Source organism: Pyrgilauda ruficollis, unplaced genomic scaffold, assembly GCF_017590135.1.
Source record: "Pyrgilauda ruficollis isolate IOZ18807 unplaced genomic scaffold, ASM1759013v1 scaffold128, whole genome shotgun sequence".
Lineage (NCBI taxonomy): Eukaryota > Metazoa > Chordata > Aves > Passeriformes > Passeridae > Pyrgilauda > Pyrgilauda ruficollis.
In genome coordinates, this window is record NW_024511210.1 from 245,132 (window position 1) to 258,541 (window position 13,410).

Sequence of the window (13,410 nt, forward strand, 5' to 3'; positions counted from 1 at the left end):
GAAGACTTCAAGAAGTCTAAAGTCACAGAAGATCCTTCTTTTTGCAAGAATTGGGCTGCGAAGTTGCATCATCCAGGCAGATTGTAGCTAAACTATGAGATGTGCTGAAACTGCAGGACGGAAGTGAAGCTGAGAACCTTGCAGGCAAGTACTGCTGAAGTCGCTAGTCCCTGGCGGAGACCCACAGCCAAGCAAGTCCTTTCCCCTCCTTCCACCAGAGTGAAGTGAGAAGTGACATCTGAAGGTCTGAGACTTCTGTGTGCTAATTAATGTAGTGGTGCCCACTCAAACTGAACGGCAGTTTGCAGTGTTCATGCTGAAGTACCGCTCCAGTCTGACGCTTCTGTCTTCTCCAGGCTTTCTACTTGTGAAGAGCCTTTTGTGGTTCATCAAATACTTTTGATGCTGTGCTTCTGGGAGTGCAGAAGAAGAAAAACTACAATGCACAGCATGTTTGTGAACATGGATGTGTCCTGTTTAAATTGAGATAGCACTCCCAAAATCAAAGTATTAGAAGCTGTACCCTTAGAAAATCCTGTACATCATATTTGGCTCATATTCATGATGGGAAGATACTTTCCTCAAATGTAATGCATTTTTCTGTTCATTAACATCTCCCAAAAATCTTCTTTAAGGATTTTAAAAAACTCCAAAAAACTCCAGTCCATGCAGTAAAAATAAGACATTTATAAACCGAATCTTAGATACACTGAGCAGATATGTAAGGTCTAAAAGCTATTTGACAATAATATATTAATAATATATTAAATTAACTGCTTTGTAAAAGATGAAAAAACACATGACTTATAATCTTGTTCATTTACTTGGATTGCTTCAGTAAAAGTTGCACTTAAGAGAGACTAAATACTACAACAAGCTGTTGGGGCAGGGAGTTTACACAGTTGTTGCACATTTTTCCATTTATGAATGGCTCCCAAAGTTTAGAGTTTACTATGTTTTAAATATAGATCTATTATTTCTAATAATAGTGAAGACTTAAGAAAAGAAAGAGCTGAGACTGGCTATTTTGCCAGTGGTATCTTAGCCAAATAATTTTCGGTTGCACATAGGAGAAAAAGAGAGGAAAAAAAAAACTTCTAGAATTACTAAAATTTTCTAGGAAGCAACCATTTTTGCTCATAGATATATATGTCTAGTCCTTGTTCATCTGCTGATACTTCTTGTATTTGGTGCTCTTTAAAGAGTGTCCTTATACCAAATGTTTTTCTGCTTCTAGGTCACTACATGTATGTGGACTCTGTTTATGTCAAACATTTTCAGGAAGTGGCTCAGCTAATCTCACCAAAGACCACAGCCCCAATATCTGGCTGCTTATCTTTTTATTATCAACTTAAGCAGGAAAGCAGCATTGTTTTTACTGTTTACCTAAGAGATATGAGTGGCTTTTATGAAGAGATCTGGAAAACAGACAGTGCACTGAATGCAGACTGGGCACTGGCAGAAGTCGACTTCAATGCGCCGTATCCCATGGAGGTAAAGCAATCCTTCCTGCACAGTCCAGCTGTGACTTCAGGTTGCCTCAGGTCAAGCCAGAAACATAGCAGGGATCATGCAGTATCTGAAAGATAGCTGTAAAGATGTTGGTGATCTGTGATTTCCTTTACCCTTTGCATAAAGGTCAAGAAGGGATCACTTTCCACATTCATACTCGATTTTGAAGCCAGGTGATTTAGTGCTTGATCAGAGTATCTTGGGAGGTTGTAGAGTCTCACTGATGGGAAGTTTTTTAGTTGCTGAATAATATCAAGGTTCTTTCAGTTCAGATCATAGAGTTCTGTGACTCTATGATCCATTTTTGAGGATGCTGAGTATTGTAAAATAATGCATAAGAAAAATACTGCAGAAGAAAAAAAAATGAAAAATATTCAAGGTCTATTCTCCACCTTATTTATATCCTTCAGTTCACAAGAGAAAGTCCAAACTTGGGTCCTAAGAGTACAGTAGTCCTTAAATGTGAAACCTCTTGATGGTTATTATAATGACTGTCAAGAATATGAGAAAAAATTGGATATTTTATTCCCTAGTGTTTTCTAAAAAATGCCCCAAACCCAGAAGATTGAAATAAGCAGTGTATGTATATTATATTCATACATATAGACTTACATGTGTATGTTACACGTATATATGTAATTTTTATATATATACACACACATACTCTCTCTATACAGGTATACTTCTAATACATGGGTTACAGATAAATTCTACTTGCTTTAATTCTACCTAACTTGTTTGCTAATTCACCATAAACCTGTAGACTTCCAGAAATTATTAGGGGTGAAGCTAATTTTCATGAGATGTTACAAAGGCCTCTTGCACTCTATAAAGTCAGTGATAATCCATTTAAATCACCAGACTTCATGGGAATCTCAGAAGGCTTCATAATATAGAATGGTAAGTGAATTACTGATTCACTTAATAGAATCTAAATTCACGCTTAAAAAGGGGAAAATCAGTCCTAGCACTATCAATGGAAATTAATTAATGTTCACTTAGAGCTTGGCAATACTGTTATTAAGTTTGTGAAAATATTCTCTCATTTCCTGGTGGCATTCCATCCATATGGGAATAAATAGCAAAACACAGGATGTTGTACCACTGGGTAAATGCACAGGGGAATCTTGTGTTCAGCAGGGTATGCAACTTCAGCTCTCAGTACAAAAAAAAAAAAAAAAAAAAAAATTTAAGAATATTAAAAAAAATTTTAAAAATATTGTCCAAGAGGGAGCTGCAGATAATGGAAAGTATGGAGAAGTTATATCAATGAAATAACAGTTTTCAGCCCTTACAAAAGAAGATGGGAGTAGAATATGTTAGAGGTTCTTAAGAGTCATGAAGGACACAGAAAAGATTAACTGTTTCCCATTTCTCTAAATTTACATTGCTGTTCCAAATTCTTAATTACCATGTAACAGTTTTAAAATAAAATGAACAGAGGGTCTTTTCATATATGATTCAACGACAGAACTCACTTCCACAACATACAGTAGCTACCATTATTAAGATCAGTTAAAAAACTGATCAGAAAAATTAATGGAAAGGAAGAATCCATCAGGAATATAACATAAGGGAAGAAGAACTTAAAGCCTGTAATTGTCTTCAGTTTTTTCTGTAGGTGCTCTCTGCTGGAAAAAAGACACTGGGCTAGACAGGCCTTTAATCTGCTCAAAGAATTTCTATGTAATTTAATACAGTAATTATTTCAGAGATCATTTTATAGAAATAATATTAAAACTTAACACATAAGTTCTTTGGTTGCTTCAAGAGGCTCTTCCTCTTTGTTTCATCTAGCTAAAGGAGATTGCTCAGGATTCTTTCACTAGCCCTCCCAGGCATTGCTGTCACTGAAAAGAATCTCACTCTGAAAGCATTTGTCCTTATTTCCTTGCTTTGTCCCTGGGGTTGGCTCTCAAAGTTTTCCTGTGTCTCAGACCTTTGATACTTAAGAGAAATTTTAAGACACTTCCTCAAGAGTTATAGATGGTCCTCCACTTACTTGAGGAAATTATTTCCCTTGGGAATGACTAAATACAATACATTGTTTGATCTTTGTGCTAAACAAAGCACAGCAATAGCTTTTCTGGTTCTTAAATAAATTCTGTACAGGAAATCTTCCCTGACAGCTAATGCCAAGTCACAGGTTTCAATGTCTGAGGATATTTACAGAAAACTGTAACATTTGATACATTAATAGCAGAGTAATGAACACAGGGGGTTTTTAGCTCTTGATCCAGACAGATTCTAGATAAAACTGGAGCTCTAATCAGTATGGACTGATGATTGTGAATAGTGGTTTTGTATAATGCAGTGGCAGAAGCCTTACTGCATCTTAAAAGTGGTGCTTCATAAAGCAGAAGAGCTGTATTCCTTTTGGTGTTTCCTTGACCTCGAGTGAGCAATGATCTAGTGCCAAGGTCAGGCTCTGAATTATATCCCTAATAAATGATATAATTTTGTTAGTCTCCACACTTTCAGCACTGTATGAGATGTGCTGGAGTCTGTCTGGGGCATTCAGTCAGAATTCTGTATTTGAAAGATATGTACAAAAATTATTGTTGAGTATATGTCGGACAAATAACAACTTATTATAATTTCTAGGTAATATTTGAAGTTGCTTTCAATAGCGCCAAGGGAGGTTATGTTGCCCTTGATGACATTTCTTTCTCTCCGGTTTACTGCAGCAATCAGACAGGTAAGGTGAGCTCTTGCTGCTGTTTATCTCCCTTGTTTTCTCCCTCTGCCTTCCCCTCAGATCTGTCTATCAGTGTTTGCAATTTTGGTGCTACCTTCTCAACTGACCAGTGCCACTGGGCTCCTCTTCCTTCAGAAGACATAACAGCAGATAACACCTGTGCCATTCATTTTTTTTCAGAAGCCAATTCTTAATGCTTCCTTTCCAAAGACCTTGCCTCAGGGTTCTGCAGCTGGAGTGCTGGACTGAATGCTGTATTTGCATCACTACGGGTTTTGAGAAATTACCACTTGCAGGCTTGTCACAGAAAGAGAAGGAGGATTTTCCCAGGTGTGATGGTATGAGGAAGAAAATGCCCTGGGCTTTTCATTAATGCCAGTGTAGGCATTCTTCGTGCCACATGCCCTGAGGTGTTCTTCAGAGCCAAAACATGAGCCTTGCCTCCCTGTCTTCACTCTTCCAGGAGGTATTACTCATCTCAGGCAGAGCCTGTCTGTCAGGTATTTGTTAGGTTTTCACAACAACAGACACCACCTGAATCCCGGTGACCTCTGATGTAGAGGCACTTGGGACAAAGGACATTGTCATTTGGGAATGCAGCCTCTTAAGTAGCTGGTTGCTGGGGTTTTACTCTGGCACTAAACACTAGTCAGAAGTAGATTAGTGGTTTCCCAACTATGCCATCTATTCCTTTGGTCAGAAGTTTGAGTTTTTAGGCAAGTTCTTTAAAGTGATCTATGAAAAAGAGGCTGTTTTTTCCCCTTTTTATCTCAGAGTATTTGCTAGCTCTGCCTCCACTGCTGGAGTATCACGGCTGAAGGAGGTAGATTCCAGATACTTTAATCATTAATAATCCACATCTCCTGGCTGAGTAAATCCATTGTTTTATTATCTCCTCAATAACTTTTTGATATTTGCTTTATTTTGCAACAAAAATCCTAAGTTATGCTTGCAATTTTCATGGGGTTGGAGCTGCTTATCTGTTATTTCCATTTTAGTTTTCAGACAACTTATATGTGTTGAGAAATGGGATAAATTTTATAGCATTTTTTGCCCCAATGGTTGAAGTTCAGATCTAATCTAAATGGATCAGAATGTGTTCTGAATATGATAGGTTCATCTAGAACTACACCTACTAACTTTGATTTTGAAGGTTGGTTTTGTGGTTGCTTTGGGCTTTTTGTTTGAGAAATTAAAGTAAATTATTTGCTTTATACTTCGTTACATACAACATATACAACATACACTGTTTGATCCTTTGGACTTATCAGTTATTGTCATCTTCAATTCTTCTGAGTAGAGATGTCTAAAAGCAAGAGCTCTCCATTCTCCTTGTATTTGGCCATAGCAATATATATAACAGCACTAAGTTTTTTCTTTATTTTTTTCTGAAAGTTTTGTTCAACGAAAGTCTTGATGTTAGCCAAATGGAGGAAAAGGTACCAGAGTACTAAACTTGCTCGGCAAAGGATGAGTCAGAATATGGGTTTAATGCCACATGGGAGTGCTACACCTGCCTTTTCTCTAACTAGGAAAGCAGAGGTGAGAGGCCATGGCTGCAGGAAGAGTTAAGACACATACGAGGAGTTAGATTTGGCCTATCTGAGACTGAGAAGACCTCAGACATCACTCCAAAGCCACAATTTTTGTTCTACTAAAGCTGATTGCCTGTGTACCTGCCACTGGTGAAAAAGCTCTCTTCATCTCCCTGAAGAAAGGTCATATGTGCTGCTGTAGAGTGATGTACACAATGTCCTGTGTCTGGGCTCCTGGCAAAACCAAAATTTGCACGATAGCTTTGGGTTGTGCCTGTCCTTCCCCAAGCACCTTCTATAAGAGACTGGTGAGGCCTTTGAAGAAATAGAAATGTTTTACTTCCTAGCATGGCCCATACAGCAGGGTCACTTTTTTCAGGCTGAGGCAAGTTCTGACCCATGAATTCCATACTGCCGGTCAAGAGAGAGCCATCATCAGGGCTGGGTGGGTCTTAGCTTTGCTTTTAATCAACTTTACTATAAAGTAAAGTGGTTTAGCTTTCTTCACTGCAGTGTTAGCACTGTGTGAGGCAAGCTCCAGAGGAAAGTAGCCATGAGGTGGTACAGGAACTAAAAACTATTTTGCTTATGTACTTGCAGCATGCATAAGCACACATGTTACACATAACTATAAAAGGATTTTTAAGAAGTGCTCTTAAAAAAAAAACCTAAATATTGATGTTCAGTGCATGCAGAGGCACATGGACACACTAATTTTGTCCTAATAATCTTTTGAATGAAGGAGCAGATGAAAACAAATGGTCTGAATGCCTTTGTGAATTATCTATCCTGAAGGAAGAAACTGGTCTTAATATCTGGAGCTCATTTGTGTTTTAGGGGGGCTACAAAGCAGGGTTTCTCCTGGCTCCCAGAAAAAATACAAGAATATAAGACCAACTTGCAATAGAAATTTGACAGTTTGATTTAATCATGGCTGTGCACTATATATGTGTAACATCTTTGTATATGCTTATCTTCGGTAAAAAAAAGCAAGACGAACCAGAGTATGCTTCAGCATCCTTCTGCATCAAACCTATGATTATCACACTGTACTCATCCTAACAGAACATATGCATCTTTCTTTTAGGAGCTCCTTTCAATCCTGCCAATGCCGGCTGCAATTTTGAGGAAGATCTGTGTAATTTTTACCAAGATCACAAAGATGGCCCAGGATGGAGCAGAGTGAAAGTGAAGCGCAATGTGTATAGAGCAGGAGATCACACTACTGGATTCGGTGAATCAAAACTGCTTTTTCCTAGAAGACTCAAACTGTATATAAATGTTGTATAAAAGGTTAAGGTTAATCTATTGTATTGTTGTTCACTCTGTTAAGTAATTTCACTGGCACAATGGTTAGCTTTCCTCACTGCAACTCTCTGCCATTAGAAATCACCGCTCACACTTTGGTCCTGTCTGGGACTCTGGCTGTGCATCCCCATGCGTAGAGTAGGATGGTCACCTACTGAATAGTCAGGCAGGGCCATAAATCAGAGTATATCTTCACTATACTGCTCTGTAGTTGCTGGAGAGATGAATAAAAAAAAAATATGGAAGTAAATGTAGTAATAGGTTAATGCATTGTTTTTAGAGAGGAAAAGTGGCCTTTTAGCTCTTCTAGGCTTAGGATAGTTGGCTTTTTAAAGAGAAAACATAAATATTGTGTAGTGAAACCACATGGTGAAAAGACTGTTAATAAGTTCTGAAATTCAGACCTCTCTTTGTGTAGAGTATTCATGGTTATCAATAATGTGCACTAAGGTCTCAGTTCTTTATACTTGCTGCAGGGAATAATAGGCCTTGTGCCCCACACTCCTTTTTTTTTGTCTCACAGTGGTAACCCTGAAAAGGCTAGTTTTCCAGTGAGGCCAGCAAGCCAGGGAATTTTTCAGGATAAATTTGATAAGTGCTTATTTCTGGTAACGTAGCCATGTGCCAGTTTAGCTAGAAGCAGACAGGATGCTTTTGGAAAAAAATGGTTATTTCCTGTCAGAGTGTGATAATCTATTTCTTGCCAGTTGGAACTGTTTTTATAACCCACGTCTGATGCAATAACAGAAGCTGCTTTAATAGCAAATCAGCTGTGCTAATACCGTATAAAATACAATAATTATGCTGTCTTGCAGGCTATTATTTGTTGGCAAATACAAAGTTTACATCACAGCCTGGGTACATTGGACGTCTGTATGGCCCGACCCTGCCAGGAAACTTGCAGTTTTGTCTGCGTTTTTATTATGCCTTATATGGGTTTTTTAAGATGAGTGGCACTCTTGCAGTTTATATCTTTGAGGAGAATCATGTTGTTCAAGAGAAAATCTGGTCTGTCTTGGACTCTCCAAAGGGAGTTTGGACTCAAGCTGAAATCTCCTTCAAAAAGCCTATGCCTTGCAAGGTAAGAGCCAACTCCTCAAATTTTCCAAATTCTGAGAGGAGATTTTCCTTGCCTTCTCAGAGTTCTTTGTTATAGGATTAATCCTAAGTGAGCTATACCTGCAAATTGAATTAGCTGGAGATTTCACCAGAGGAGCTCTAACAAAAGCCATTTGAGTCTTGGTCTCTCAGCATGCTCCACATGCTCTCATTTTTGTCTCCTTATTTCCTATGTGAGTCATATCATCGTCACACTCAATTGCAGATTTTTATTAAGCTAAAAAATACTGGTAAGTTCTGGTAAAAATGGGGAACTAATCCTCTTTCACTAAACTCAACTGCTGGGTTACAATATGAAGCTAGAAGTCAGTGTAAATGAGAGCAATGGATGAGAAGAATTAGCAGTGTCTCGTTGGAGAGGTCATTATGTTATCTCAGAAAATTAATAACACATTGGTACTTAACATCACCTCCTGAGTAAGTCCTTAAGCCATTGTAACTCCTCATCTCCACTCTTTTTTCAAAGACTAACTTTTACACAGATTTCTATAAGTGTTACTTCTATATTTATCCTGATTTCTGTAACAGATTTTCACTGTCAGTGAGTTATCTACAGAGAACCAGATGGATCACTACATGTTGACCAGAGGGTGATAATATGTTGAACATACGAATGGTAGCTTGTCTTGCAACTCTTAAATATTTCTAAATTAAAGACAAACATCTTAAATATTTTCTCCACTACAAATTAGTTTCTGAAATAACAATAATTACTGACGATAAAAGGTCACCAAAAACCAGCTGCCTAACTGTTTTGAGAGGCAAATTTACATTTAAAATTTCAGTCCTAGTTGCTGGGTAGTGTTTTCTGTCAGATATCTGATACCTTAAAGTTTCAATGGGTTTTTTATGTACTTTATCCATAACACATAACAGAATTTGTAATTTCCTTTCAAGTGTTAGAGAATAAAAAAAGAATTTCATAGTACCCAGCAACTGCATACTAGAAAAGTTTCTCATATTATCATTCCAAGATACTTGCAGAAAAGTTAAAATGACAAGCTTATAATTTACTTCTGTCATCTTCTGTTTAGGTATTTCTTTATTACTTCTGGAAGAGTTTAGTAGCTGATGTAGCATAATCAACTGCATGAGTAGTGATGACATCTGAGCACAACTGTTGGAACTGGTTGACAACCTTGGAGGTGGCAGGTTTATAGCATCAGACATTTACATGGAAAATCTTTTCCAGCATGAATTTGTGAAGAACAATTTTTGTTTTCCTAGAAGTCAGGATATGTAAAACAGTTGTGAAGAAGCTTGCCTCGCTGCTTCTGAGTCTGAAGGTGTGTAGGAGGGGGAGAAAAATTATGCTTTGCAGCATGGTTTATTGGCCTCTGTCAATTCTCAAAAACCTTCTCTGGGTGCTTCAGGTCTTGTAAAAGTCTTCCTTCTCATGGAAACAAGTGGCAAAATGTTTCTGTTGAGGAGTGATTCCTTAAATATCACAAAATATTGGGAGATTTATTGGGCTTTACATAAGTCAGCATGTGTTCAGCAAACCATAATTCAGGCACCCCTTAGCTAAATAACTATGTATTTGAAAAGGGGGTTCAGTTTATAAGGTTTTCCTTAGATAAACAGAAGAAAATGGGTGAAGTTCTGAGCAATATTAAATGGAAAAGTACATCAAGATACAGATGGGAAGGTAGCATAAAAAAGACAAATATTGCCAAAGTTTAACCATGATTGCTTAAGGCAGAGGGTGAAAACCTGGTGTAGTTACAGGCTGTCTGCTCATAATATTTAGAAGTAAACTCAAATGAAGTTGCACAGTGAACACAGTGATTCTGGCTTTTCCTTGTTCACGTCCAGCTTTTCAACCTTAATACTTTTAAAAGTCTTCTTGTGCTTTATTTTGTTTGTTTCTTCTTCCAAGGCAACAGAAGGAAATGAAGTATTACTGTGTAACTGTGTAAACACTCAGGTTAGTTACCTGTGAAGATGCATCTGCCTAGTAGTAAAATAGCTGGCAAAAACCACTCATTTCTTGTAGGGCAGCTGTGGAGGTGCACCAGAGCATGTTTTGGCTGGTAGAAAGAAGTGGTGGGAACCAGCAAGTAAAGGATTACCCTTCTGGCTCTGGAGGGAGACGGTGCTGAGAGACATGACAGAAGCTTGACCTCTCTTGTCCTGTCTCCTGCAGCCTGTCCTTGTGCCTCTTGCCTCCTCACTGAGGCATCTTGATTTTAACCTGTCCCATAGGCAGTGAGCCACCCCTCTGCCCCCCACCCCAGTCTTCATCTTACTCTCAGCTCTAGACAATCTAATTTTTTTCCCTGTAATATTATTCATGTTCCATTCTGTTTGCCCTGCTTGTCCCATTTCTTACAAATTTTAGTTTCTCAAAAACTAATAACTTGACAGAAAAGATAGCACTGGCATAAAGATCAGACTCTTGACACTTTTCTGCTTCTACTCCAAAGCCTTGGAGTGCTCAAGCTTTTCACGGAATTTTTTTGTTTAAGAGGGGCAAAATAAACCCATTTTCCTAGCCTTGTTCTCGGAAATGATGGAACTGTTTTGGATTAAATCTTCCAAAACAAGGCTGTAGCAAGGACCTAGCATGGAAAATCTGAGCTGAGATCATTGTGTCTTGGCAATATTATAGACAAGTGAAAAACAGTCTTTCAGTGGAGAGAGGTGGTCTCAAAATAAGAGAGGGCTGCCACCTTTCCTCTAATACAGACATAGTGACTGATGTGCCTATGTTATTGTTCTCCGAGATGCATCATATGTAGACTTGGATGGTGAGAAGTTGTAGGCATGCACAGTAGTTTGGGTGGGCATCTTCTTGGTTACCAGGAGCCACTTTTGGATTGGGTCAGCCCATGTGGAAAGAGTAAACAGTTTCCTGGCACTTCTTAACAGCTGGTCAAGTCAGCAACAATGTGTCCTGAAGGTCAAAATTATTTTTTCAGCCAGAAAACAATTGCTATAAAATAACCAATTACTCACGTCCTTCATCTTTTTGCTACTATGAATACTACTCCCAAAGCTTTGAAAAATATATAAAACCCATCTAATACATTTTAGTTTTGATAGCATATTTGTTTGCATCAGGACAATAAAAAGATGCAGATTTTCGTTTCTTGGTTTCTGTAATGGTTTTTGAAAGTTCTTTTTGAATTAGCTAACTGCAGTCTGGCACAAGTTGATGGCTTGAGTTCTGTGAGCAGGAAATGTGAAGCTGTCCAGCTGGCTTTAATATAACATTTTGAAAAGAAAATGTTTTGAAGGCTAGGCAGGTATGATCCAGCTAAGCAAGTCATAAATGTCTATACCTACATACATATATGTGTGTTTGTGTGCATATATATTTATATTTATATATGTTTGTGTGTGTTTGTGTGTGTGTGTGCATATACTGTAAATACACATGCTGATAATGCTAGTGAGAAGGCAGAGAATTTAAAATCCTAATTTCCTAATTTGTACTTGCAGCACTGTCTCTTCTAGTTGGTGTGAGTATCTATGATTGTATATACATACAGTGTATATTGATTTATACTGTACCCAGAGAATCAGTGTGAGAAGAAAGAAATGCAAAAAAAATTTCTAATGTTTTTTGAGATCACTTAAATCTTTCATGGTTTATTGTATAAGCCTCTGGAAGGGCAGCATGAAAACCTGAATCTGAATTATATAGATTATTTTCAGTTGATTGAATATATTGAAATTGACCGTCCATGCCAATACATGTCAGGAAAATGTAGGAGCTAACTGAAAGAAAATTTCACATATCATTTGCATCCTTGAGAAGCTTGCATGAACTATGAAGCAAGAATCTACATTTTAATAATGTGAGAGTGTGTGTGTGTGTGTGTGTGTGTATGTGGGTAAACACCAGCATGGAAAAATATTTATCTTATGCAACTTCACAACCAAGTCCAAATTTCCAGATTAAAATGAAGGTTTGAGTTCAGTTGGGTCTGCTTTTATCAATTCTGCTCATTTTTGCTAGATTTGGGTTACCATTCAGAAGCTCAGGTTTTTGAAAGCAAACATGTTGTGTTTTTTATCCATCATGCAAGCTTTTGCAACATTACCTAGTAAAATAGTGCTTGAACCTCCCAAGGAGTTCAAAATCAAATCCTCAGAGAGGTAATTGGCATAGCAGTCTATCCTACTATCCTATCTAGCTGTGGCTGAATTTTTGGTTTCTCATTCCTTAAGTATTCTTTTATTCCTCTTTGATGTTTTTTTCCTCATTCTCTTTGCTTGAGTTCATCAGTTTGCTTTCTCTTATCCTTCATAACTAATTTAGTTGCAATTGTGAGAAAGGAAAATCAAGTGACTCTGTGTTGCACTTGAATATTTACATATTTTAAAACAAAGAAAAGAGAAGACTTTCTCAGAACAATACTGAGAAACTTTGCTGCAAAATGCTGTGGATGCCAATAGTATACATGCATTTAAAAAAAGATTTTAAAAAATCATGGAAAATAGACCTCACAGTGACTGTAACCACAGTGGTCCAGTTGTGACCTCCACTTCAGCAAGATCTTCTGCTTTTTTTGGGTTGGACATATTTAGTGCTGGTTTGGTTCTTGTACTGTTTTCCCTAAATATCTATTATCACCCTGCTGCCTTTCTAGTACTTGATCTGAGTGTCTTTGGACCTTTCTTCTCACATCATCACTGTGGTGATGCTCAATTTTAAATTACTCTAGCATTTATTTCTCTTTGCTGGCAAGAAATTTGTGTTTCCTGCTTGTCCACCAAAGTAATAGGTAAATGACTAAACTAATTATGGATAAACAATGAAAACCTAGATCCCTGTGATCAAGTCAGTAGTGTGAAAAACACAGTTCTCCAGTCCGGCGCCAAGTGAAGGAAGGCAGACATTCTCCTGCTCCTCCTCCTGCTCCTGCTCCTCCTGCTCCTCCTGCTACTCCTCCTCCTCCTCCTCCTCTACACTTGTGTCAAATAAAAAGTTTTTTGGTACTGTTCCAACAAAACCTTTATCAGTCTTCCCACAATATGCACCCTAAAGAGGCTGGGATGAGCTGCAATTTTATAGAGCAGTCCTTCTGTCATTCCTTTCCTTACCTTTTAAAATAAACTTCTTGAAGAACAGTCACTAGAAATGCCTAAAATAAGAATGGTAGAGTTTGGAAACAGTAGGATAGTGCTGCAATGTGGGAACCTCAGTTCCTGTGGTGCTTGATTACGGAAACAGCATACTGGAAACTGAAAAAGTTCCTCAGGTTAGGAAGCAGTGCCTAAATGGCTTGC

At 37.9% G+C, this 13,410-nt stretch overlaps 1 protein-coding gene across 2 annotated transcripts in view; it reads left to right on the plus strand.

Moving 5' to 3' along the window:
* MAMDC2 (MAM domain containing 2) overlaps positions 1-13,410 on the plus strand; it is a 56,788-nt gene that overhangs the window by 32,562 nt on the left and 10,816 nt on the right. For both annotated transcript variants that reach the window (XM_041458450.1, XM_041458449.1), the window contains exons 6-9: positions 1,238-1,494; positions 4,117-4,210; positions 6,833-6,979; positions 7,869-8,134. In XM_041458450.1, the coding sequence (XP_041314384.1) occupies positions 1,238-1,494; positions 4,117-4,210; positions 6,833-6,979; positions 7,869-8,134 (764 nt within the window). The remainder of the gene's footprint in view (positions 1-1,237; positions 1,495-4,116; positions 4,211-6,832; positions 6,980-7,868; positions 8,135-13,410) is intronic.